The following is a 25,632-nucleotide window of genomic DNA, read 5'->3' as shown; positions in this document are numbered from 1 at the left end:
CTACCCAGTTTTATGCAAGGGCTTAGGTTAAGCAAATTACCCGAAGATTAACCAAAGTCATCTGTTTTTGGAAGCGTTCGTGCACCACATCGTCGAAGAAAATTCCAACACACCTTGTACAGTGTGTCGTTTTACAGTGTTATAAAAGAATTGTTCCTGTGGAACTCGGTGACTTCTGCACGATTTTCCTATACCCTTAATTTGAAGTTTTGTAGTATTTAAACTAAACTGCAGAAAACAAATGGTACAAATTAACATCTCCTTGTGATTGCACAAATGCCAAGCATGGTGTTGCGGACGAAGTCCAGTCTTGTAAGACCCTGTATCAGAGGTGCAATCCTGCTTAATGCAAAGTGTCTCAGAAATATAATCAGTTGTAAAATGTTGTTAATGTAACAGATAAAGACTAAAGGAGTTTGTAATTACAGGGAAGGAAATAAAACGATCAGAGAGAAAAGTGCGCAAAAATTACATGAAAATGTGGGGGGGGGGGAAGAATTGAACATTGTTATGTATGTCTAAATTTTGTGTAACTTTTGTAAATGTCGGTTGAGTATATAGGATCTATAAATAGATGTTTACAGTCCTTAATATCAATATTAATAACAAACCTGTTTACGAGTTTCGAGCAAGTTCTGGTTGGATAATTAAGTCCTGTGGTAGAGTACTGCGAAGTAGAGGGGTGAGGATGGTCATGAAAGCGATATTGCGAAATACTATCGAAATACTATCGTAATCCAAATTAGACACTGCTATTAAATTCTATTGACATGACTTTAGTTGAATTGGAATTGCCGCTAATGATTTGTTTTGATTAAATTTGTTTTTTTTCTTGTCTGAGGGGGCTCGTATTGAATTATTTCTTCCCAAGTCTTTCCCAGTTCTCTTTTGAAATTCTATCTTCCACTCCACCGGGCTATAATATCGAGGGAGGTCATCCTCTAGATAACGCCAGCCAAAACCAATTAACCACCTCTCTTACAAAGAGGCTGACATTACAGGGGGTAACTATACATTCTTATCGAAAGGTGAACATTGTCAAGTAAGAAATGAATTATATGGCAGAGAACGATAAACCTAAATGCTTGACGGAAAGAATTAACAGATGCAGAAGCTGCAAATCTTGTTCAAAGTATAAAATAGTGCATATTATGCATATTATGGGAACATATTGAAAAGAGAAAATTTATTACACATTATGTTTCTACAATATCAGACACTATTAGAAAGTTGATGGAGCAGTTAAGTTTAGGACAGCAAGGTTACGACACAGATGAAGGCATTATGACAACATTGCCAGGACTATATGTTAAACATTAATTTAAATTAGAGCATGTTACAGGTAGCGAAGGTGCATTTTTATTACATAATGACAAGAATACGAAAGTGGTATCGGCGGTTGCAACGGCAATTTTCAGAAATCAAGTAACTAGTTATTATACACCTTGATTAATGCAGATACTAATATACACCTAGATTAAACTTTGACATCGACGTAGGAAAGGGTGGTTTTCACGAATTGCAGCACGTGTCTGACATAGAAACATTAAAAAAAAATAATAACCCTCCCCCAATAAACCCAAATAAACAAACAAAACCAAGCAACACGAAAAATCCCTCCCTCCCCCATACTAATAGGGACTATGAATGAACATGCAATTATTTATATTGATAATGTTTAAGGAGCTGTACAGTTTAGTTTATGAAATAATTTAAGAACCACTAATCCTCAGATTCTCTTTTTTCAAACTTCTTATCAAAAGAGCGAGAAAAATACCAGCATGTGACAAAATAACTAAAATAGCACTCGGCTAAGAACGATGAAACACTGCCAATAATTCCAGGTAATATTGTTCCTGCTTTTTAGCAAACTTAAACACCTATTTACCAATGTTTACTTAGCGCTTTTCTTATTTTGTAAAGAAACTAATATCCTTTCCCTTCTGATAGAACACAACCGCCTCGTGTTCCTTTTCCCCCATCCACTGAATCGTTTGCAAAACGTGCTATATACAGACCTACACTTGATATTGCGCTATACGCAGACCTACACTTGATATTGTGCTATATACAGACCAACACTTGATATTTTGCTATATGCAGACCTACACTTGATATTGTGCTATATGCAGACCTACACTTGATATTGTGCTATATGCAGACCTACACTTGATATTGTGCTTTATACAGACCTACACCTGATAATGTGCTATACACAGACCTACACTTGATATTGTGCTATACGCATACCAACACTTGATATTGTGCTATATGCATTCCACCACATGATATTGTGCTATACGCAGACCTACACTTGATATTGTGCTATACGCAGACCTACACTTGATATTGTGCTATATACAGACCTACACTTGATATTGTGCTTTATACAGACCTACACTTGATAATGTGTTATACGCAGACCTACACTTGATATTGTGCTATACGCAGACCTACACTTGATATTGTGCTATATACAGACCTACACTTGATATTGTGCTTTATACAGACCTACACTTGATAATGTGTTATACGCAGACCTACACTTGATATTGTGCTATACGCAGACCTACACTTGATATTGTGCTATATACAGACCAACACTTGATATTGTGCTATACGCAGACCTACACTTGATATTGTGCTATATACAGACCTACACTTGATATTGTGCTATATACAGACCTACTCTTGATATTGTGCTATACGCAGACCTACACTTGACATTGTGCTATATACAGACCTACACTTGATATTGTGCTATATACAGACCAACACTTGATATTGTGCTATATACAGACCAACACTTGATATTGTCATACACAAACCAACACTTGATATTGTGCTATATACTGACCAACGCTTGATATTGTCATACACAAACCAATACTTGATATTGTGCTATATACTGACCAACGCTTGATATTTTGCTATACGGAGACCTACACTTGATATTGTGCTATATACAGACCAACACTTGATATTGTGCTATACGCAGACCTACACTTGATATTGTGCTATATACTGACCAACGCTTGATATATTGCTATACGGAGACCTACACTTGATATTGTGCTATATACAGACCTACACTTGATATTGTGCTATATGCAGACCTACACTTGATATTGTGCTTTATACAGACCTACACCTGATAATGTGCTATACACAGACCTACACTTGATATTGTGCTATACGCAGACCTACACTTGATATTGTGCTATACGCAGACCTACACTTGATATTGTGCTATACGCAGACCAACACTTGATATTGTGCTATATACAGACCTACACTTGATATTGTGCTATACGCAGACCTACACTTGATATTGTGCTATATGCAGACCTACACTTGATATTGTGCTATATGCAGACCTACACTTGATATTGTGCTATATACAGACCAACACTTGATAGTGTGATATATACAGACCAACACTTGATATTGTGCTATATACAGACCAGCACTTGATATTGTCATACACAAACCAATACTTTATATTGTCATTCATAAACCAACACTTGATAGTATCATACACAAACAAACACTTGATATTGTCATGCAGAAACCAACACTTGGTATTGTCATACACAATCCAACACTTGATATTGTCACATCTGCTCCAGTGGATATAACAACTATTGTGAAAACACTTTTTTGTAAAACAGTTATTTTGCCTCCATCATGGCAATTTTTCTCTGACTTTGAACTAATTTTTGTTCAATATTTGGTCTCAGATTTATCTCCAATTGTGTTATCTGTCCAACTTAAGCACCTTGCTACGTCTAATAATTTCCACCTGTTGATACAATACGTTCTTTCTTTTTGGACCTTATTCTTTACTAATATTCGTATTTTTACTCTTCGATGTCTTTTTCATATATTTTAGCATTAAATTTCATAGATTCATTTTTCGAATTGATAATTTTGACTGCATTTAAATAACGCCTTAAGGTCTTTCGTTTTGTTTAGAAAATAATCTTATCACTGCAGATGGAAGCTCTCAACTTTTGATATTTTCAAGGTTATATATTAACTTTGTTTACTCGTCTTAGCTTTTCATCAAAGGTCTAATTGTTTGCATCTCAGTTTCTCTGGCACTTTGTTGTAGTATAAATGTTTCGTATTTCGACAGTGATACCTATTTTAACAGTTTTACATTATAAACAATATTGACAATGTATTCATGTTGTCTAGTAAATAACGTTTAAATAACGGTCATTGTTTGGGCAATGAACGAGCCAACTGGGTTAATATTGAATCATGGCCTCGATCTATGTACATGGAGCTGTGAACCATATCAAACTTTTTAATCAATAGTGCACACGATTAATGCACAGTCCTGGATAGATGTTAATAATAAAATTTTAATTGTTGTGGAAAATACGCAACTTGATGTGATCTGGCTAGGAAGCTGTATCGTATGTCTTAAACTAATTCATAAATTATCCTAATGCTTCCTATATATCACATTGTTCTGATTTAGGGTTGTGTGAATGACAAAAACAATAAGTGATAAAGAAACTGAGCACTCACTTTTCTGTAACACTTTTAATATCGATATACGGCAGATAACTGAACCAGTAAATTGCACTGGAAAGTGTAAACAATGAGAATGAGAGGCCTTTGGAAGCAAATAAAACCGGAATACTTATCATCGGATTTGTTAGATTCAATCCATTATTCAAATTAATTGGATGTAATCAAAGGAACATTGGGAACAAATGTTCAACAATGAAATGCTGTTTATTGTTATGAAGGATGAAGTGTTAGAGTTAAATGATCACCCGGTTGTTTAACTGATGGTGTCATGTACTCAACTCAGACATCTTTGACAGCGCAGATACCAATATTCAAATAGTGTATTATGATCATTGAGTTATGTGACCTACCGGAATGGAATAACCATTCCAACTACAACCTCTGCTGTGGCTGTACATTGCGGGAATCTTTAAACATGCCATACTCGTGGCTCACACTATATTCTGCCCCCTCGATCTGTTATGTATCTAAAAGCTTTTACAAGTACTCGTGGTGTAAATCCGACTGTATACATATATGTGTATGTGAGAATGAAATGTGCCCAGGTCAGGAATCGTGGTATGTATATTTGATTTAAATATATCTGATTTAATATATATTTATTTCAATTTAATTGTTTGTCAGTTTTCATTTTTTATATTTTTCATTGCATGCTATTGTAATGTAAATTTATTCTCTAGAGATGATACTTTTTCCAGAAAATAATTTGACCTTGACTGTTCGTTTTGTAAACAGCCAGGTGTTGATCTAGATCCTGACCTTGATTCAAAGTTAGTAGCAACCACGTAAACAAGTTCTATTTTTATATTAAAATGATTGGTTGTTGTCGAGGTCATGATGGGACTTCGTGTTTAAGATGTAACCAATTTTTTATTTTTTTATTTCTTAGAGTAAAACGATTTTATTTCGTCAGGGCCACACTGGGTGTACCTGATCTTTATCAAGTATATAATTTCTATGAGCTTCTAGAACATGATCACGTGTCCCCCTTTTTGCGTTTTAAAAGACGATATAACCTTTGTTTTGGAGAATTATTCTCAGTTGCAGCTGGGCTTTCTCTTACACTGGAAGTTGTATGTTGTGCTGTTTGGAGTTATTTCTAATTACTTGGATTGTAGTTATTTCAAATTACTTGGATTCAAAAGGATTAATTCTGTTATTTTTTCTGGAAAATACGTTTGCTCATTTGAAATTGTTGAATAAGGACAGATTTTATAAAAAACAATTATTCAGATATCCAAAACCAGAGTGATGATTCTTGTTTCTACAAGGAACTGTAGACTTCAATACTACATATTACAGCATACGTCATCGTCTTCCATCTTGGATTCTTCGTCGGGACTCGAACTTGAAATCATTAGAACATTTTATTCGTGGATTATTCATATTTCTTTCAGTTTTACAGAATTTTCCAGGGAAATAAATGATTATATTTTTTCAAAGCTTGTTGTTTTCACTCTTTCTTTTGTTACTGTTTATTCGAGCCTAAAACGTGAGATAAGAATCTGCACAAGACAGGCATTGTCATTAGTGATATTGTTGTATTCCCTGTCGACAGTTAAGTTTTGTGATGGAGTTGTCGTTGGTGTTTTGCCTTTCGATACGTGATAACTCTATAAGTGTTCCCACACCTTTAGCTTAGTGGATCTTTTCATCAGCATGATCCTGCAGGGAAAGCTTTGAAACCAATTCAGCTCAATTTTAGATCGATTTGTGTATTGTCTATTAACATGTTTAATGAATACGTGAACTTGATAGTCATACATAATTAACAATGTCGGGCATCAACTTCAGCATTGAAAAACCTAACAGACATTTTAGTCTCGAATGTGATCCCGTTCTAAAAATAAATACTTGCTGTACTTGCACGGTGCCCTTGTGATACATGTATTTATTCATGTCTAGTAAGCATCTAACTTGTTATATGCAGGGCAAAATATTTTACCCTGATAGGATTATATGTCTTCTCTGTGTGTAACTCGATGTATGCTATAAATTAGTCAGTATTGTAGCTGATTTAATTAATGTCAATATCATTAATTAGCCACTTGTTAAATCAGATGGAATACAGAATTTACTCCACGAAAAAGGCCAGGGACTTCCTTTAACTAATTTGTGTGAAAATAACGACGTGGTATATATGTATTCATTTGCTTGTATTAACTGATAGTGATTGGATATGTCTTTAACAGTTTTGCCTATGTTATACTATTGTATATGTAAAAATACGCTAATGTTTAACCTTGTATATTATATACTTGTATATTATATAACTGTATCAGCATAGTGTGATGCAGTCATGTTATGATTTTAAAATGTAAATATCGCCACCGTTTTGAGCTGTTATTTAGTCCACACTAAACTATGTTTCAAGTGTTCCGAAATACCAAATGATGATCTTTCCATTGTAATTCCGTGTGAAAGGCCTTGATCAATTCGTATCAATTACTAACACACTGTAAAAAGATATCAAAGGCATACCGGCGTTTGGTGTTCTCTTTATTCCGTTCAGTGAAAAGCAACTGTGGTTTTTGTTATGAAGTTTCACGCGCAGAGCACGACCATATATTTCTATCAGTCAGATTTGGTGTTTTTTCAATGAACAAATGTAACCTTTTATTATGTCAGTATATTTCAGTAAGATTTCAAATAGTACAATACTAGATCTACGCTAATAAGTATCGCCCCTTATAAGTCAGTATAGTATATCCCATAGTCTCTTTATGACCTTGCCTAACTATTGTATTAAAAATCGATTTTAAGCTAGTCTTACTGTGCCAGTGAATATTGATTCTTATTTTGGTGTTGTCGTATCCCTAGACAACTGGATTGGTGTGTTGCTCTGTTGCGTTAGAAATGTGGAAGTTTTCCTTACTGATGACGTATCCAGTAATTTGTATAAAACAGAAGAATAATACTGCTGCGCCAATGTCGGTATGCATTTGCGACTTGTATGTAGATTAAGTTTGCTTTGTGCCTTTAAGAAATGGACTCCTATATCCCACCAGAACTCTGTCTGGATGAAATTAGTATCTTTACATCGTGTTTTTTCTCGATTGTAGAGTAATATCTTTTATCCAAAATCCCGTGCCTTTAAAAATAATAATGTACACTACACTCTTTTGTAATACATCTATCATTATATTCATTTAATAGTCAACTAAGCAGGTACCAGTATTTCGCGCGCGTGAAAGGCCAGTGATGCTCAGATGGCGACCATCAAAAATACCGTATATTATCTTAAACCCCAGAAAAAAATTTATATATAAAAATATTAAGATCAAAGGAGACAGTGATGTATATTAAACTTTATTACGTTTATCAAAGAAATCGTTGTTTGGGGATGCTTATAGAAGGTGCATATATATATATATATATATATATATATATATATATATATATATATATATATATATATATATATAGAGAGAGAGAGAGAGAGAGAGAGAGAGAGAGAGAGAGAGTTTGTTGTAGACCAGAATCTTCTTGAAATCGAATTAATTGTCACTAATAATTCTTTCAGTTTGAAATATTTCCTTCCTTCCTTTCAATAGAACTTTGTTCATTAAACCGCAACTACTCTACTCAGAAAATTGAAAGAAGTGTTGTCCCAAGTTTCGACGTGATACTAAAATGTGTCGCAGTAGCCAAAACCTAACCGAAGCATGAAGCTAGTCAATGTACTTCAAACAGTCAAGCGCCAAAATGTGTTATAAGCCAATACAGAAACACAGATAGCTGCAATGGGACCATATTTATCACATTTTTTAAAAAATTAATGGCTACAGAGTTTTACGTGTGTTCTTGAAAGTAAGAATACACACCTGATCAGATCTTATCGTTACGTGAAAATAGAAGACTCTAGTAAACTGAAAAGTCCTAAAAAAACGAAATTTGAATGAGAGCGCCATCTTAATATAATAACGAGGGCATTCGGTTTTTGAGAAGGTTCTTTGCATATATAAATATTAAACATTTTTTGCACGGTTTCGTTCAAAGAAAGAATTAATTTTACCAGGCCTGCAAAGTATGCTTTGAGAAGTTATTCCTCACGCTTTAAAAATTATTAAGGCTTAGATGTATATCAACGTTTAGGAAATCGTGCTTTTGATGTGTCTAAATGACAGTACTGGAGCCTTACAGATTAATGTTTGATTGTATCTTGAAGTTCATTCCCGGTGCCATTATATGTTTCAAGATGATCAATGTTGGTTTGCGTTAATCTTGTGGGACTGAATTCCAATTCCATTTCCTTCACATGGACATATATCAAAGCAAGTTACAACATAAACGTTGCATCAGTAATTTTGCCGTATAAAGTAGGAGTGAGGTTTTCAAGACAGATTGAGTAAAGGCAGTTTGTCCGAAAATCTCGAGATCTGAAAGAAAGTAAATATATAAATAAATAAATAAATAAAAACGGCCATCTGAATTCATACCAAAAACGCCCCTTTCCTCCAACCTAAACCCATCCCCACATATCCCACCAAAACACAAAATATTACAATAATAACAAATGATTAAATAATTATGGAAAGGACCAATAAGCACCATGGATAATGGAGAAACATATCATATATACTCGCAAACAATAAAGATCCTGATCTGTTGTAGCATGATGCGCTTGAGGATAAGGGTCTGTTTTGTTTGTTCTACTGATTATTCCTAACAAACTGCACAGACCCAAATGTACCGGCGCATTATGATACGGCAGATCTGGGTCTGTACAGTTTTTCAGTCGGACTCGATTTATAAGCAAGTACTTATGGTACAAAATAATCACAGCTATTAGGCCAAGTCCCTGGGAAATGTAACGCGGATCGCAGCCTGTAGTTGCAACATATTTTGATTGATTTCAGGATTTCTGGAGGTTGATGATTAATTAGCTCCGACAGATATCCAGGCTTGACTTGAATTCCTCGTGTGATGTATGATGAAGTCAGTGAAATAATTATTGTTACAATCCATCTAGGATCTTCGGAATGAATCGAACAATCTGAAAAGAAGCTTTCCTTATACGCACCAGCTAAATAAAGAAATCGTAAAGAAGGACATAATTATTCCCCCAAAATGCTGTCGATGCTAAATAATAAACCTAACTAAGACGAAATAAGTAAATATTTGTCTAAATAGTCATTACTCGGGTCAACAAGAATTCCTTGAATAAAAGGTTGCTCTCTGTGTACGGCTTTTTCAGACCCAACCTTCTAAAGTTTTAGTACCACAACCAAATTTGTCAATATCGCTTATATTGAAATATACACACGTACGCTTGTGTGTGCGTGTCTGTATGCGTGCGTACGTGTGGTGTGTTCGTGTGTGTTTCAATACAAGCGATATTAACATATTTTGTTGTGGGACTAAAGCTTAAGAATTTTGGCGCATTGCAGTGCAGCTTCAATTATTTGTACGTGTTTCAAAACCATGTACCTGACGCACGTGTATTTTATCATCCAACCATGTACCTGACGTACGTATATTTTATGATCCACCCATGTGCCGGACGTATGTATATTTTATCATTCAACCATGTACCGAACCTACGTGTATTTTATCATCCATCCTTGTACCTGACGTACGTATATTTTATCATCCAGCCATGTAACTGATGCACCTATATTTTATCATCCATCCATGTACCGGGCATACGTATATTTTATCATCCACCCATGTGCCGGACGTATGTATATTTTATCATCCATCCATGTACCTGACGTACGTATATTTTATCATTCACCTATGTGCCGGACGAATGTATATTTTATCATCCAACCATGTACCGGACGTATGTATATTTTATCATCCACCCATGTGCCGGACGTATGTATATTTTATCATCCAACCATGTACCGAACCTACGTATATTTTATCATCCATCCATGTACCGGATATACGTATACTCTATCATCCATCCCTTTACCGGACGTACGTATATATTATTATTCAACTATGTACCTGACCTGCGTATATTTGATCATCCAACCACGTACCTGACGCACGCGTATTTTATCATCCATCCATGTACCTGACGTACGTATATTTTATCATCCGACCATGTAACTGACCTACGTATATGTTATCATCCATCCATGCAACTGACGTACGTATATTTTATCATCCTTCCATGTACCTAACGTACGTATATATATATGATCATCCAAACATGTACCTGATGTACGTATATTTGATCATCCAAACATGTACCTTACGAACGTATATTTTATCATCCAACCATGAACCTGACCTATGTATATTTTATAATCCAACCATGTACCTAACGCACGTATATTTATCACACAACGTACTTTTTATTTAATAGAGCTAATCATATTAAATAATGAAAAGGTAATAAATCTAAAATTTGAGTAATTTATACCCATTACCAGGGTATGATAATTTTATTTTGTGTAAGTATTAGAGTCACCTCATCAAGATCACGATACAAAAAGTCACTGGATGGCAATCCAAAATTTGCAATCTATTAATCCAGGGAATCTAATAATGCAGACAATATATTAATGCGGACATTCCATTTTGAGGTAATCAAGATTGCAGCTAAAGAAAAGAGTCCTCAAACACACTGACTATATTTTTGTTTAACTGTTATGTATGTATGTATGTATGTATGTATGTGTGTGCGCACGTACGTACGTGGGTATGTATGCATGTAATAAGTATGTAATATGTATGTATGTATGTATGTATGTATGTATGTATGTATGTATGTATGTATGTATGTATGTATGTGTGTGTGTGTGTATGTATGTATGTATGTATATATGTATGTATGTACACAAATATAAAATAGGTGAAATTCACATAAAGTCTCAAGATCTGTTCGCCTATAAGTCCTTATTAATGAGACCCGTAGTAGTTAGATGTTTCCATGACTTACAATGGAGCTTATTATTAACTGGAATAAGGAGTGCTGAGAAGTGGGCAGTACTGGAGAATCTATACAATCAAATTATTGTAATTTTGTATTGGTTATTTTGGGGCGTTAGCAATCGATCGCATTTCCTCAAGGAAAGAATTATCCAAAGTAGTTTTCACACTGCGACAAGAAGTAAATGCATTTACCTAACCTAGATAACTTTAATGCACATGGAAAAATTACGGGTATACGTCATGGTCTTTTGGTTGTGTCCTAGTGACTTTGTTTAACAAACAAACAATCAAAGAAAAACAGTGGTCGGAATCTGGAAGGAAGCAGATTGTGAACAAGCTCTTCGTGTCAACATTGACTGGAAACTGCAGCTGGCTTGAGCGTAACAGCGCCTCCATACCAGGACTTGATTATGAAAATCAATAAGAGCTCGACTACGAGGATTAAGCGAAAGAGGGACGTGGTTCTCTATATATTCATCCAACTCGCAACAACATTAAAAAAACTTGCAAAAGCCTGAACCAGACAAGCACACTCATAGACAGTTGGAACAGGTTGTGAAGTACACAAATGACGCAACAATTGTAGCGATCATTTTTGTAGGATAAACATGTGTGATATGTTGGAAATGACGATGTACTGGATTTGGAGACCGTATGGTGTACTTGCAAGTCATTACCAGGCTTGACACAGATGTAAATTATTGATGGAATCAGGATCGGTAATTATCTGTACTTAATGGCATGACTGTGTTTCTGTGAGTGTGTTTATATCTGAAATGGTTTCCAGGTTTGATGCATTTACAGAGGGAAGGAGCGGTTTTTAGTAACACTATTGAAAATATAATTCTTTGTCCACGCGCCACGTTCCATTTATTGGTGACATTGAAATCTGGATTAGCTTTGGATTGTGGTTACAAAAGGCTCGATGAATTCGAATAGAAAATCGGTATCTTCTACTGCTGCCAAATGAGAATAGATAAGACAAGCCGCTACAATTCATGTTCTAGGGTCTTTTTAATATGGTGCTGGAAGCCCGCCTAAAAACATCAAGACGGAAATGGACACAGCCAGGAAATTCTTGTGACTCCAGGATGGAAGACAGGCAAGACTTTGTGCCTTATTTTTGTATACCAGCTTCAATTACGCCACTGTAGATTTTATTGGTTGATAACTTCTGACCTAAGAAAGTAGTTGCTCAAACAACGCTTTTTAAATCAAATCTATGCATATGTTTCCCTCATTGTTCGTCATCAAACCGAGAGGACCCTTCCAAATTACTTTTACCTCTTATGAATGATGTTCCTATATAGTATGATGTTTTCAGTTGAAAAGCGTGAGCTCGAAGACGCAACCGAGCGATCAACTTAGCTGTCTCATTTTCCACCCTATCACCTATTCGCTATTGGCTTGATGTTGCACGCAGCAACCTGCGCAGTTGTGAACGAGGGGTAGGTCTTTATGCTCCCGTTGTTGTGCCACGCTCTCCCCCGCCTGTCCAGAATGTATCGTCTTTATGTTTCTTCAGTGCATAGTAACGTAAGTTTCATTTTGTATATTGATATGCTGTAGATTCTAAAGTAACGTACATGCCTTCTGTTAGTATGCTATTCTTTTATGACTATGATGACTCGTTTTCGTTTTGCCTGCAACGCAAATATTTCCTTAACACTGCCTGATAGTTTATTCGGCAAGGGTTCAACAGTATCATGTTTGTTTGTTTTTTTAATTTACGAACGTTTATATGTAGAAAAAGCTCGCGAATTAGGCTTTTGTATATTGCACAGATTTATATTTAACAAGAATTTCATTAGGAATTTGAAATTTGAACGTACTGGATTAATCCGAATTGGTATGTATTTCATTATATATATATATATATATATATATATATATATATATATATATATATATATATATATATATGTGTGTGTGTTTGTGTGTGTGTGTGTGTCGTTTACCATAATATTATCACTATCAATCTTCGTTGGATGAAATCATTTTTGAACTAAACTAGCTTCCCAGTATTACAGTAGACATTATATATGTAATTTTGCATGATATGTTCTTGTGTTTGCTTTACTGTTTCACTTGCAATTTTGGTACGACAGATTATCACTTTTTTCAAGCAGGTGCGACAAGTTCGGACATCAATGTTGAAAATTTCGATAAAGGCTAATCCAGAGGTTACGCGGAGTTCGTGGCAATTTTTATGCAGAGAGAGAGAGAGAGAGAGAGAGAGAGAGAGCATAAAAGTATAAAGTGTTACGGGGAATGAATACTCACGTACATACGCACAATCGAAAACACATTCAAATGCAAAAGAGTATTTTGCACAGCAATCCAGGACTTGGTAAAAATTTCAGACTAGTTCAGAAATTAATTATACGCAAGCTATTTGATAAGCAATTAGTTACTGAGCTCCACTGATCAGACAACAGCTCGACATTCCTCTAGTGGGAATGACATGTAAATAATTTATTTATTATTTGTAATGTGTCCGAGTAATACTGCATGCAGTATTAATGTGCTGTTATCATTCTCAACTCGGACAACTGCATAATACACATAGTGACAAAATATTTCCTCGGGTCTAAGGAGGGATTGGTATCCAGCCCACGTGCCTTGTGTTGTCGGAGCTCCTAACTATAATACTTGGGATAGGGGAATTCAACCCACGTGCCTTGTATTGTCTGCGCTCCTAGCTGCAACACTTGTTTAACGTGGGAGAAACAGATGTTCTATTCTACCTCATGCGTTAAGGGAACATCATAGAAATATACAAAAACCTTTGACGTGCCAACAAATACCAAGATATCTGCCATGGAATAAGAAGTACAAATGTATATATATATATATATATATATATATATATATATATATATATATATATATATATATATATATATATATATATATACGTTCACGTCCAGAAACCCTTGTATATGCCAGAATAATCGGATGGTAACGATATTTTGACCAACTCCAATATATTAATGACTGACGTTTTTGGGAGAAGGGAAAACTAAGGAATCTACTGAAGTTAGATGAGTCGGAAATCGCCTGGATCTTTCCGCCAAAAACTGGAAAACACAGGAGATATTACAAAAAAAAACGTATATGCATATACGTGTATGCTGTTAACAAATGACGTCATGCGCATCTCATTCACCATCGTATCATACCTTAGTGAGCGGTTCAACTTAGATGAATATTTATTGCCTGAAATTCGCAATTTTTTTTTCTAGAAGCATGAACATTCGTTTATTAAATTTGGGCAGCGATTGCCAATAATCGGATTAGAATGCTTTTGACGTAGTTGTATTTTACGTTTCATCTTTTATTAGCTTCATTCGGGCAGCCTGGGTATTTCTGTGAGGCAAAAATATGTGTCATATATATGTAGGTATATACTTTACAAAAGCTCGTATTTTTTGTACACAAGAAATGCGATTGACATAGCGTATGACGGAGTTTGACTGCCATTTATCAGCGATTTAACTAGACTGTTGCAATCGGAACATCGCTCGACCATTTCAGTTAAGTGGAAAAATAACTGCGGATGTAATTGTGGGAACACGCATAACTGATGTTTGTGGTGATTCGCCTCCACATAGGTTGCGACAGAAAAGGCAGACGATATTCAAATTGTGACTTCAGCTGCCATATTGTGCGGTGTGAACAAATGAGTTCTCGATGATGGCAAATTACATCTGAAGGTTTTGGTTTTCTTACTTGATGGAAAATGTTGCGGATGTCCCGACCCCATACGTCCGTTATGTATCTATGTAACCGTTGCTCTGTTTGGATGCATTCACTCACGTTTTCATTTGTGAAGTCATAATGTTAACTCTTGCTCTAATACTGAACTTTCAGTAGACAGGAAATGAAAACAACAACACTGCAACAGAAAACAACAACACTGCAACAGAAAACAACAACACTGCAACAGAAGACAACAAAACAACGGCGGACGAAGTTAAATTAATTTTGAAAGGAAATAAATTAAATCACTGTAGTCTAAGTTCACTCAAGTGAGCGAACACATCTTTTCACCGCGATGAAACAAAACGTTCGACAGCAATCATTTTTTTTTATAAAGAAGAACGGTGTTCCTATTTCGTAAGAAGAGTGCCTTGGTGGAACAAATTTATAAGAAATGTATTATTTTAAAGAAAAAGGGCCATCCTATTATGAATTCATATTACGAAGGATCATCCCAATCTTATGCCGTCTGAGAGAAGGAGATCGTTTATTGTCTACGATTTCCCTCATATTAACGCTGTATCACTCCATCCAAGTATTTCCGGGACTTAATTTTGTTTGTGATGGGGATTTTTTTTTTAGTGAAACCGGAAGGATAGAGCTGGGAGTTAGGAAGTAGGACCGGTAAAGGAAGAAGGAATACAGTAAGGGAACAGGACACGACTGCATTCTTCACTGAGGCAGATTTCGTTCATTATTATTATTACTATTATTAGTGTTGCTGCTGCTGTCGCTGTTGTTGTTGTTGATGATGATGTTGATGAAGTTGTTATCTTTATTTTAGCATTATAACGCAATCCATCATCCTTTCCCTTTTTTCTCTCTGTTCTCCACTTTTCATCGTCACCATGTAAATAGCATGATTTCCTTACTCTTCCTTTAAAACTGGGTCTCATGTCATTAACTGAGATACTTGTATGTGTGCTAAGAATTTTATACATAACATGGTTAATAATTCTGCCTTTTGTAACTGTGTGTCGTCTCTACCGTCAAAGATATGCTGTTTCTACGATGATTGATCAAGCATCCGTCTGTACCGCGTCGGGTGTTTTATTTCTAGGACAGCATATAACATTAATTCGCCATCTGTGCTTCACATAAAATTGTCACATTATTGATTACCTGAAAGCTTGTTTACATATACTGACTTGATTATAGCAGGTTGAAAATCGATGGTAACTGAAGATCAACGTATGTAAAGTATGTGTACCACCATGAGTATATGAAGCAATTTTAGTCAATATCTTTCTATGGGCACTTTAGGAAATGAATTCTATGACGTGATAAGCTTACATTCGGGTCTTCTTCAGAGGTAAAATCTAGTCAGTTCTGCTAGAGAAGATGCCTTATATATTACAATATACACAATGGTGCGACAGTATAGTGCAGTTTGAGTCTGTCCGTAATATAAATAGAGACGATCGGACGGTGTTCATTTTTAACATTAAGTATATCTCTGACGAAGAGTCAGAAATGCATGGAAAAGGAAGATCTTATCAAAGCTCGCAAGTGTCATTTCAATGGACGAATTGCACGATGTTGTCATCTGCAGCAGGTATAATTAAAATGTGGATTACTTAAATTTGCCAACGATTATTCGGAAATTGGCAATGAAATCCCGTGACCACATTCCAGGTCATCTCTGAGATTTATTGTCCGATGCCAGCTTTATTTTAGGAATTAAAACGAATATCCTCGAACTTCTGCCGCAACCCATAACCCGTGAAGCCAGACCACTGATTTCAAATGGTCACATTGCTTGCAAAAGAAACTGACAAATTGCAATACAACCTTTTCTAAATGTCAAGTCAAACTGGTAAGTTCAAAATAATAACGTTATATTGTTTCTATTTAATTTCGATATATTATTAACCCCTAGAAAGGAATATGTGTACACTCAATTTTGACTAAATACCGACAGTTAGGAACGTACTATTTAATGATGACTAAGTACCGAGAGTTATGAACGTACTATTTAACGATCAGTTAAAGATATGTTTTCCCTTTATCTCAAGATTTAAAAAAAATTCAACATAATATGACGAATTTACATTTTTCACAAATCAGAGAAAGAGTACTTTTTCTGAGGGTCACATTTTCCCCCAAAACAAAAAGTAAATGGAAATATAAATGGTCGGTCCCTGGCATTACTGATAATTTACTTTAGCAACATTATTATACTGACATAGTTATGACGATGATGATGATACCAAAATCAAACTTTAAGATGTCCTGATTACTCTGTCGACTCGTCTTTCAATATTTTAACGACGTTGTGGTCATGTTTACTCTCCTCTATGTCGTTTATTGGCTTGCAATCTGATTAAATCAGATGACTTGGCAATCTGTTAAAACTCAGATTTGTTGACTTGTACCTCTAGGGGATACCTGGATGTAACGCGATTATGTCAAGACATCTTTTCCTAAAGCGCCCATAATATGTGTACCAAGTCGTGTTTACGACTAGCGGATATGAATACACTTTTGACAGAACCAGATGAGAAGATAAAAGAGAAAACAATTCACTGTTGTCATCGCTGAACTATTTCAAATCCGAGTTTTAGTAACACCCATCCAAGCCCAATGTAATAATATTATAATATGAACGATTGCAATAGGTAAATACTGTGTTGAACAGAACATACGCAGCTGCAACATTAACAAAAATAACGTCAACATAACAGTTACAATATCGTCATCACCATCAACAACAGCAGCAATAATAATAATAATAATAATAATAATAACAATAAACTAAAGTGAATAGACATAGACCATCTGTGCTATAGGGGTACTTTTAAAGCAGTTTAAAAAAAAAAAGCCAATTTAGGTTGACACGATACCCTAAATATCTCTGCTGCAGAAAGGTCGTGATTTCTGTCGGGCCAGCAGATTTAAACGCTACAGTCAATTCAAATCAACAATAGAAATGGTTGTTCGTCTGTTGTCGGGGGGGGGGGGGATATATAGCATTATCCGTGGGTGTAGGTCAAGATTATACCGGTAAGGTAATATTAATAGTATCTTATTCTTTTGTTGTTGTTTTTCTTTTGGTGGTTTTTTCTTCTTTTTCTTTTCTTTCACAAGCATTTTGTCACGGTTTCGACAAGTGGTAAGTGTAAATTATTTGTGTAAATTTGCTGTCCTCTGTTAAACCCAAGCCTGCTGTCCTCTGACGTCCAATCTTGCTGTCCTCTGACGTCCAATCTTGCTGTACTCTTAAGTCCACGCCGATAATGGAGCCATTCGCTTCTATCGATTCCATCTTTTCTTCTTCACTGCATATTAAGGCTAACGTACGTGTATTAAGGATATTTCTTTGTTGTTGTTACTATTGCCACTTTGGTACTTACTCATTAAGCAGTATTTTGAGTTTTTGCAGAACAAGTATTATTAACTATACTCTAGTGGCCAGATGGAGCTCGAGGAGGGTGCCCTTTTCAGTTTGTTTTCTCATTGGAACAGTTCAGAGAGAATTAATTGTTTGTTTTCATCATTCCTTTCTTATCTTTCTGTCACGACGGAAGTTGAATATCATCAATTACTATCAATCAGCTTGAATCGTGTGCATTTAACACTATGTAAACAGTGCCTTAGAACATGCTTTCTGTTTTCATATTAAACGTTAATAGGAATTCATTGGAAGCGTATGATGGGATTCATACAACGCATGATTAAGTGGGAACGTATAACCTTGTCGATGAACACAACAAAATGCGAATGCGGACGATATTTCGCTTGATAATTATTTACAAAACAGTTATCAATGGTATAATTCCTATACAAAAAGCAAAAGTCTTCTTCACGTAGAAATCAGTGAACTGTAATTCTTGCAGAGGTTTATTTTGTCAAAATAACACGAGAATATCGGTTGCTGGTCAAATAGGGAACTACCCAGTGTTTAGCTGAAAACTAGAATTCCAAATAAACGGCAGCAGGGTGAAAAAGACCAGATATTCCAATACTTTACTGGCAGAAAAGCCGCGATGGATAAAGGTTCGATTCCCACCATCGGATCGACCATGATCAGCTACCATATAGCGTGTATGGAAAACATACTCTACTCACCTTGCCTTGCCACCATATAACCTTTAAAGTGTTGTTGTGCCGATAAACACCGAACTAAAACCAAGAATTTCCTTCCAAGGCTGCCTCTGCAATACGGATTAATTCTTTATTAAGCCCGATTTCGGATTGCCTGGGAGGTAAATCAGTGATTCTGTTTATTCATCACGTGTCCTGACTGACTGGGAGGGTATTGCATTCCATTATATCGGAAAATAAATCAATAACAAAGTGTATCAGTTCTACTTACATTATTCATCATCAAGAACTGGCAGAAATAACCAGTCATGTTGCATGAAATACAGTATTTTTCTGAGTTACACGCTTGTGTTATTATCCAAGCAGCTACAAAATGAACGGAATAATAAAAATACGTGAAATTAGTGGCATACTATCTCCCATTTCTGCATTTTATAAAAAGGTTATTTTCTAAAATTTATATATATATATATATATATATATATATATATATATATATATATATGTGTGTGTGTGTGTGTGTGTGTGTGTGTGTGTGTGTGTGTTTCTGTAATGAATTATCATGCAGTTGTAGGTATTTGGGCGTTATGTTTGGGTTATGATACCAGAGCACATTCCGTATTGAAAACGTGGAATTCTCCAAAACCACGCTATTGTAGATGGGCTAATCGCTTTAAACGGGGTCTAGGACAATTCAGCTACCTTGAAAAGAACCATACGTGCCGAATATGGACGAGTAGAATATTTATCTTCATTGCAATTAACACTTCTTTTTTATTGTAACTGCCGACATATGAGTTCATAATCCAGTATTTATGAATGATCGCTTTTCCAAAATTCTTTACCTCTAATATCAAGGAAATGTAGATCGCGATATGTGGATCACGTGACCATACAAGGTAGAATTGCAAAGTACGGTGCCCAGGTTGTGAACAGTATAAAGAGGCGAAATAAATGTCATTTAGTATCAAGGATATGATAAATATTCTACTTATTTATGCGAGGCAAGTAGGGCTCGACACAATAAAGCTGCATTTTGATACTCGGTGTTTAAAACGACTTCCTTCGATTCCGCAACCGTGTGGCTTCGGCGAATTCAGTTTTCATAACGAGGATTGCTCTCTGGTGTCACACCCAACATAAATGTCCCAATATCTAAAATGAGAGGGAAAGTCAAACTACAAACCAAAATGATACAATTTGTGTTCGCGAGCACGTGTGTGTGTGTATATATATATATATATATATATATATATATATATATATATATATATATATATATATATATATATATATATATATTTTAAAATCTTGACATTGTTCGCGTGCAGATGCCATGGAGCTCGTGTCACTACCTCAACTCAACATGGGTATACTTTCTACTTTCAACCTCGATGTTCATCAGTACTCGTTATAACCTCTGCCTGCCTTCTTTCTTACCTGATTTCGTCTGCCCTACGAATGAAGAGATATGTTGTCCACTATAACTGTGATGTCTTCTAAACCTTCGGACTAGATAGTCTAGTTGCTTTAACTTTCGATTCAAGCCCAATTTTTATGGTACGACAATTCCACTAATGACGTAGATGTCCCCCCCCCCCAACTCTGTGTAGATGTAGATTTTCTTTCCACAGTTAACCAAAGTTGACAAGCTTCTCGAGCCTTTAAATGTTGTGTCTTTTTGTGATGTAGATTCTGTCGAACATTTATTTTAAAAAAAACAAACATGTTAAAGAACAATGTGATGTCCAACCACTGTGTCTCATCTTGTTTAGAAAGGCTCTTCCTAAAAAACTATACTGACCGAATCCTTATTTATTTATGTTAGTACATATGGCAATATCTAATGTTTAGACCAATGCATGAACTATTCTAGTTGATGTACACTTAGCGAAAATGCCGGACATCTTCTATTAATACATTGTTTTATCACAGCTCAAGCTCTGGCCGCGACAGCGACTTGGGTTCTAACTTGGCATCGGCGACACGCGCTTCCATGCGTCAACACGAGCGTGAGCGGAAGAAAGACTCTGTGAGTGGAATACCTGTATCAGAGCAGGCAGCTACAGATGCGAAAGATTCCTCCACGAGAAAGTCACATGACGGTGGGGGTTCTAAACACGAGGTAAAAATAGCACCGAATCCTGCGCTCTCATCCGAGCCGGTACTCTTACAAAATGTGCTGCAGCCACAACAGACGAGTCCAGATGTGGGAGTGATGGTGAATGATACTGATAATATGCCGTCTGTACCAGGGCCGAGGTTTTACCCCTCATCAGAGGGAACCATACCCGACCCTCAGTCGATCCTAATATCCAGAGAGAAGTCTAAGAGAGTAGTTTTAAATGTAGGAGGTACGAAACACGAGGTTCTGTGGAGGACGTTGGACAGAATGCCTCACACAAGGTTGGGAAAACTTCGTCATTGTAACACACATGAGGTACTCATGGAGCTGTGCGACGATTACAGTTTGGGTGAGAATGAATACTTTTTTGACAGACATCCGAGATCATTCGCTTCAATTCTAAATTTTTATCGCACCGGAAAGTTGCATATTGTTGAGGAAATGTGTGTACTGTCTTTCAGCGACGATTTGGAATATTGGGGAATAGATGAGTTGTACTTAGAATCATGTTGTCAGCACAAATACCATCAGAAGAAAGAACATGTTTTCGAGGAGATACGTAAAGAAGCAGAAAGCTTGCGACAGCGTGAAGAAGAAGACTTTGGGACAGGAGTGTTTTCCAAATGGCGAGAACGTGTTTGGGATTTACTGGAGAAACCTACAACTTCAATGGCTGCCAGGGTAAGTAAATGCATGTTTCTTTCTTCATTGCACTTGCACTGGAGACTTCTCACTACTGCATTACAAAATAAGTCTGCAAAGCTTGTCACCGAAATACCTACTTTTAGAAGTCAAGGTCACTTATTACATAAATCTGATCAATATCGAGAAAATAATACTTGTTCGAGGGTCCAGATGATCGAGTGTCAATCAAAGGAGCATCGCTGACATTCTTTTCTTTTTTGTTTTACTTAAACTTGGGGGTTTTTTTTATTATCAGATGTAAAGAAACCAATATTAAAATCAATATTAGAATCATCGAAGGCTCTTTATGGATGCCTGTCCGAGTTTCCTCTGACCCTTCCCACTACATTTTAGACAGTGTGGCATTTATTTTTACACCTCAACATTTTACGAGGTTGAAAGGGTTAGAGGAAACTCGGACTCTTTGGATGCTTTGTAATTTTGGTGAAAACATAAAGAAAGAAAAGATGTGTCAGATTGGGTTCATTTCTGCTTTTCATCCTAAAATAAACCAAGTTCATAAAAATTCAGAAGCAAAAAATATCTTTATCTTGTTGAGATTAAATTGCAGGAGTAATGGTGGTGGTTAGTATGGGTGGTGTCCATTATCGATATAACAGAAGATTACGTGAAAGCGTTAGAATATCACGTGGTAGTATATTAATGATTGATTTCAAAATAAAATAACGATTTTATAACTGCCTGGGTCATCGATGCACATAATTTTAGGTTATATTTGGAAATAAATATACCGGTGCATACTTTGTACTTAATCCAATTTCTGTTGCTCCAAAATAGTTTTTTTTTAGGAACTTATCTACGAGTGGAATCATAAATGTTGTCCTCTTACAAATTGATATAATAGTCTGTCCATGTTCTTCAGTATGGAATAGCTTGCTGAACTGGAACACGCTTAACTTTTATGTATCGTTAAATGGTAGAAAAGAAAAGCAAGCTGGAAAAAAAATCATATTTGTATTGAAGGGCGATGAGGTACTTAGACTGCCATCTTACAGTTGCAGTTTAGCAGTGACACCGTTATGCTTAATGTCTGTTTCTGGCAAAATGTTTGATTTAATAATGATGTGTGTACAGTTCAGAGCTTACCCACTACGTGTTTAGGGACTGTTTAACTAATGTAAATCTCCAAAAGAAACGTCAAAATGTGTATCGTTATTGTTTGTATTCAAATCCAAACAGACCAAAAAGGTTTAAGACGTGTGCCAGGTTCGGTCTAGACTTGTGATGTTTTTCTTCTTTTTGCAACTCGACTATTGCAGAAACATTAAAGTAGATCAATAGTTATTGCCGCACAGTAGAATTTCCCCTCGCGACCCCGTTCTATATCACATACGGTAAAGACGAACAGCGTGATATCTTGTACAATACTAATAGTATGAGACGCCGTAGCGGACAAAAGCTGGTCCAATGAGAAAGCTGCAGTTTAAATTTAGATGTCGTATTCGAGAAATCCAATATCACGTGTTGGATCAAATTGCATGTCCTTAAAGTTCCATTTTCTAGATCGAGATTTTAAATATAATATGTTGAATGTGGTGGTTTAAAGTTCTTTTTGCTATGTCGACGTTTTACAGTGTATATTTTAAATTACACAGCGATGGTTGAAATTTCAATATCATATGTCAAGAATCCCTAATTCACACGTTGTATGTAACTGTTTGTGATGAAAGTTCCATTTCATATGGCGAGTATTTAGATTTCATCTGTTGAATTTCACAGCAACGAGAAACAGCATCCTTGTTAAAAAATAACGCGGTCCGTTCACGAAAGCGACCTCTAGCGAAGAAATTCGTAGTAATTCTGGACCTGTGAATAGTAACTTTCAAACTGTAAATACATGAAAGGTAATGACGCCTATTAATTGAATACACGAATGATGTATCTTAATACTCGATATTATTTTGAATTGTTAAAGTGGATATTGTGTAATGTTACTTTTAACACCAGCACATCATTTTACCAAATAAAACTTGCAATTCTGACAAGCACAATAAAATGTCCAACCACCGATTTGTAATTCAACAGATACAATCTAAAAGCTCAACATACGAAATGGAACTTTCAGCACAATCAATGTGATTTGACATGTTAAATTGAAACTCTCGTCGTATGACATTAAAATTTCAACAACCGCCGTGTAAGTCAGATGATGCAGTAATAAAAAAATCGACATTGGACATCGAATTTTCAACCAGCGCGGTGTAATTCAACAGATGAAATCTAAATACTCAACATATAAAATGGAACTTTCGACATAAACTCTTTGAACCAATACGTAAATTAGGAATTCTCTAAGTATGACATTTGAATTTCAAACCATCACCGTGTAATTCAAACGACACAATCTAAAACCTTGACATAGAAAATCTAGCTTTCAACCACTACATTTTAATTCAACAGATACAGTCTAAACTCTAGACCTAGAAAATGGAACTTTAAGGACACGCATTTTTGATACAACACGTGAAAGTGGAATTCTGGACATATGACATTAAATTTTCAACGGCAACGTTCTGATTGGGTCAACTTTTGTCCGCTACTGCGCCTCATATAATACCTCCTTGTCAGAACTCCCCCACAATTGTGCATTGTGCGTGAGCCTGCATGTCGGTAAAAAAGCCAACGTTTTCATCAGTTGTAACCCTCTTTTGTGCTAATAAACTTACGTATCTGTCTTCAGTTACTTTTTTAGTATGTTTGTCATCAGTTCGCTAAGATTCCAGCTGCAATGTATATTAATTAGTGGGGGAGGGCCCCCTGCGATTTTCTTCCGAACTAGAATAATTTTTTCATTTACCACAAGATACATTTTTCTCCAGACTAATATAAATAATTTAATAAGTTCTTTTCTTCAAATATCAGAGCAAGAATATATTTATTTTCAAGCTATTTAAGGACAGGAAATTTTATCCAATAAAATCCTACCACCCACCCCCAACCAGCGGACTAATAGAATTCCCAATTGGCGGGTTTTGGGAAAGTTCCAAGTTGGACTAAATATACTGGCAAGAACGAGAACTATTTTGCACTAATTTTTCTACCAAATGACCAGGTTGAGCCAGTTGCAGTATGCTGCGATTGTAATATACATTGGTCAAGGGCAAGACCGTGTCCGTTAAATATCATCTGATGCACTTGTGTGAGATCGGCTTATTCAACGTGATTTTCCACCGGGTAATCATTCCCACCTTCGACGTCAATCCATCGGACCACCTCGAATGTTTAAGAAACAAGGATTGACCTTGAAGTAGTGAATGCATCGAACTATATTTTCATCTGAAACTTCTCGGTCAATCCTACGGTCAATTCAATCGTAGAAATTGAAAAAGTGGTCCGAATAAATTGCGCTTTCATTTGTGCGAAGAACTTACGTCGCCCAGGTCCATTCGAGGAATACGATTTAATCATTATTTTCCCTTGTTTTTTTTTTGGGGGGGGGGGCGTGGGGGTCTTTTCTTCAGGCTTTGCCGTCATGGATCTTGCAATACGTTTGTATCGTACCCCGGAAAGTCCGTAACTCTGCCTCCTCCTAAAGCTGTAGAAGGAAATTCAATAAAATATAG

The 25,632-nt window shown here is 35.9% G+C and overlaps 1 protein-coding gene across 1 annotated transcript in view; it reads left to right on the top strand.

Moving 5' to 3' along the window:
- The window catches only part of LOC149806443 (uncharacterized), a 121,635-nt gene that overhangs the window by 30,027 nt on the left and 65,976 nt on the right, over window positions 1-25,632 (top strand). Inside the window, exon 2 of the mRNA XM_089979837.1 lies at window positions 21,131-22,045. Coding sequence (XP_089835963.1) covers window positions 21,131-22,045 — 915 coding nt within the window. The remainder of the gene's footprint in view (window positions 1-21,130; window positions 22,046-25,632) is intronic.

The sequence above is a fragment of the Sinohyriopsis cumingii genome, chromosome 1 (assembly GCF_028554795.1).
Source record: "Sinohyriopsis cumingii isolate HCF-2022 chromosome 1, ASM2855479v2, whole genome shotgun sequence".
Classification (NCBI taxonomy): domain Eukaryota; kingdom Metazoa; phylum Mollusca; class Bivalvia; order Unionida; family Unionidae; genus Sinohyriopsis; species Sinohyriopsis cumingii.
This window is presented reverse-complemented; position numbering and strand designations above follow the sequence as displayed.